This window comes from Morone saxatilis, unplaced genomic scaffold (assembly GCF_004916995.1).
Source record: "Morone saxatilis isolate NCDOM2014 unplaced genomic scaffold, NCSU_SB_2.0 Contig3, whole genome shotgun sequence".
Taxonomy (NCBI): domain Eukaryota; kingdom Metazoa; phylum Chordata; class Actinopteri; family Moronidae; genus Morone; species Morone saxatilis.
In genome coordinates this window covers 3,548,878-3,552,270 of record NW_023339873.1, presented here as the reverse complement: position 1 = coordinate 3,552,270, position 3,393 = coordinate 3,548,878, and the positions used below count along the sequence as shown (strand labels likewise).

At 40.9% G+C, this 3,393-nt stretch overlaps 1 protein-coding gene across 1 annotated transcript in view; it reads right to left on the bottom strand.

Annotated features, from left to right (window-relative positions):
* Positions 1-3,393, bottom strand: part of LOC118336879 (neuroblast differentiation-associated protein AHNAK) — a 14,099-nt gene that overhangs the window by 2,820 nt on the left and 7,886 nt on the right. Inside the window, 1 exon segment of the mRNA XM_035673638.1 lies at positions 574-3,231. Coding sequence (XP_035529531.1) covers positions 574-3,231 — 2,658 coding nt within the window.

Genomic DNA, 3,393 nt, shown 5'->3' with positions numbered 1-3,393 from the left:
CAATTTCAACTGTGAGACTCTTCAGGAGATTTTTATGTCAGCCGTCCATCCAACTTTTGATGTCTTTGTCCGCTCGAGGCATTTCTACAGGTGGCACTAGGAGAACGCAGAGGTTTTGGGTTGGTAATTGTGATAGTTGTCGGATTGCATCTTATTTTTGATGGTATTCCTCTGTGATCTCTGTTTGTACACTAACCTTGAAGCTCGAGTGTATGCCTTTTAGGATTATCCACTTGGCAAGTCAGGAAGGTTCTTTCATCCAGACGTCTATGGGAGATTTCGACGCTTCAGCTTATGGATGTTCTGGGTGCTTGTACAAAGACGGGGGGGAGGGCAACATGCGCAGTGTTTCTTTTCATGAGAAAGCTTAAATATGTTCTAATTCTTGTGCAGGGACTCTTGTCGTAACCTTGTGGCGAAGTTGGGTGAATATCAATATCTTTCTGGTCATGTTTTGTAAAGCCTTTGGTGGTGGATCCTTTTCCCTTCATGTTCAGTTTTCCTAATAGTTTTCATATCTATTGATGGGCCTTCAGTGTCAATGCTGGGTGCTGCAATTTCAACTGTGAGAACCTCTTCAGGAATTTTAATGTCAGCTCCATCGATTTTGATGTCTTCGTGCACATCAGGCATTTCTACAGTGGCACTAGGAGACCCAAATTTTGGTAATTTGAACGTCGGCATCTTAAATTTTGATGGTGATCCTCCTGTATCCTTTGTCACAACCTTGAACTCAGGAGCTTTGATTTCCACTTCAGCAGAAGGTTCTTTCAGTTCAACATCAGGGAGTTTGACTTCCGTTTTGGCCTCTGGTAATTTGATATCTGTATCCCTCTTTGATAAGCTTAAATCAATTTCAGGTCCTTTAACTTTGGGCATTGAGATGCCAAAACCTGGCATTTTAAATTTGCTTCCTGCTCCCTCAAGTTCACCTCCCTTAGCTTTTACATCTACAGACAGGCCTTCAGTGTCGATGCTGGGTGCTGTGACATCCACTTTAGCTCCCTCTTTAGCTACTTCCAGCTTTGCTCCATCAATTTTGATATCTTTGTCCATGTCAGGTACTTCCACACTGACCTTTGGAGTAGCTGCTCCAAATTTGGGTAATGTGAATGTTGGCATTTTAAGTTTTGAAGGTGATCCTTCAACAATTCCTGCCTGAGCTTCAATTTCAGGAGCTTTAATTTCCACTGTAGCAGACGGTTGTTTTATTTTAACATCTGTATGTTGAACTTCAACGTCGGCTTCTGGGAGTGTAACATCAACACCTTTCTTTGATAAGCTTAAATCAATTTCAGGCCCTTTCACTTTTGGTATTGAGATGCCAAACTTTGGCATCTTAAACTTGCTTTCTTGCAGATTAAATTCTACATCACCTTCTGGTGGCTTAAGTTCCACATCTGGTTTTTTAACGTCCACATTTACTTCCGGAAGAGAAACATCAACATTTGGAAGTTCAGTACTGACTTCAGGCTCTTTAACACTTGATTTTGAAAACGAAAATTTGGGAAGTGAAAATTTTGTCTTTTTCAAGTTTGCATCAAGTTCTGCAGCAGGTGGCTCTTCCATTGACCCAGAAGGTCCTTGGACTTCAATATCTGGTAGACAGACTTCTGCTTTGGCTTCAGGTGATGTAACATCAACTTTTGGTTTTTCAAGTTCAACATCAACTTGAGGGGCTTTACCACCTGTCCTTGAAAATGAAAATTTGGGAAATGTCCAGTTTGGTCGTTTCATCTTGGCTTCAGCCTCAACTGTAGGTGCATCTGGTACTGAAATGGCAACTTCAGGTTCTTTGATTTGAACATCTGGCAGTTTTACCTCAGCTTTAGCTTCTGAGAGTGTGGCATCTGCATCTTTCTTTGATAAACTTAAATCAATTTCAGGTCCTTTAACTTTGGGCATTGAGATGCCAAAACTTGGCATTTTAAATTTGCTTCCTGCTCCCTCAATTTCACCTCCTTTAGCTTTTACATCTAGAGACAGGCCTTCAGTGTCAATGCTGGGTGCTGTGACAACCACTGTAGCCCCTTCTTTAGTTACTTCCATCTTTTCTCCATCAATCTTAATGTCTTTGTCTACATCAGGTACTTCCACACTGACCTTTGGAGTAGCTGTTCCAAATTTGGGTAAAGTGAATGTTGGCATTTTATGTTTTGATGGTGATCCTTCAACATTACCTGTTTGAGCTTCAATCTCAGGAGCTTTAATTTCCACTTTGGCAGACGGTTGTTTTATTTTAACATCCAGAGGTTTAATTTCAGCTTTGCCTTCTGGGAGTGTGACATCAACATCTTTCTTCGACAAGCTCAAATCGATTTCAGGTCCTTTAACTTTGGGCATTGAGATGCCAAACTTTGGCATTTTAAATTTGCTTCCTGATCCTTCACTTCCTTTAGCTTTTACATCTACCGACATGCCTTCAGTGTCAATGCTGGGTCCTGTGACATCCACTTTAGCTCCCACTGTAGGTGCTTCAGGCTTTGTTCCATCAATTTTAATGTCTTTGTCCACATCAGGTACTTCCACACTGACCTTTGGGGTAGCTGCTCCAAATTTGGGTAATGTGAATGTTGGCATTTTGAATTTTGATGGTGATCCTTCAACATGACCTGTTTGAACTTCAATCTCAGAAGCTTTAATTTCCACTTTGGCAGACGGTTGTTTTATTTTAACATCCAGAGGTTTCATTTCAGCTTTGGCTTCTGGGAGTGTGACATCAGCATCTTTCTTCGACAAGCTCAAATCAATTTCAGGCCCTTTCACTTTTGGTATTGAGATGCCAAACTTTGGCATTTTAAACTTGTTTCCCTGTCCATCTAATTCTACATCACCTTCTGGTGACTTAAGCTCCACCTCTGGTTGTTTGACATCCACATTTACTTCTGGAAGAGAAACATCAACGTCTGGGAGACTGACATCAGCTCCAGGTTCTTTTGTGCTTTGCTTTGAAAATGAAAATTTGGGTAATGAAAACCTTGGCTTTTTCAACTTGGCATCACCCTCTGTCACTGGTGATACTAAAATTGAACCCACCGGCTCTTTGACTTCAACATCAGGAAGTTTGATTTCAGCTTTTGTTTGTGGTAATTTTAAGTCTGCTCCATCCACTGTAATGTCTTTGTCCACATCAGGTACTTCCACACTGACCTGTGAAGTAGCAGCTCCAAATTTGGGTAATTTAAATGTTGGCATTTTAAATTTTGATGGAGATCCTTCAACATTACTTGCCTGAACATCAATTTCAGGAGCTTTAATGTCCACTTGGGCTGAAGATTCTTTTAGCTCAACTTCTGGGAGTTGAACTTTTGCTCTGGTTTCTGGTAGTGTCACATCTACATCTTTCTTTGATAAGCTTAAATCAACGTCAGGCTGTTTGACTTTATGCACAGA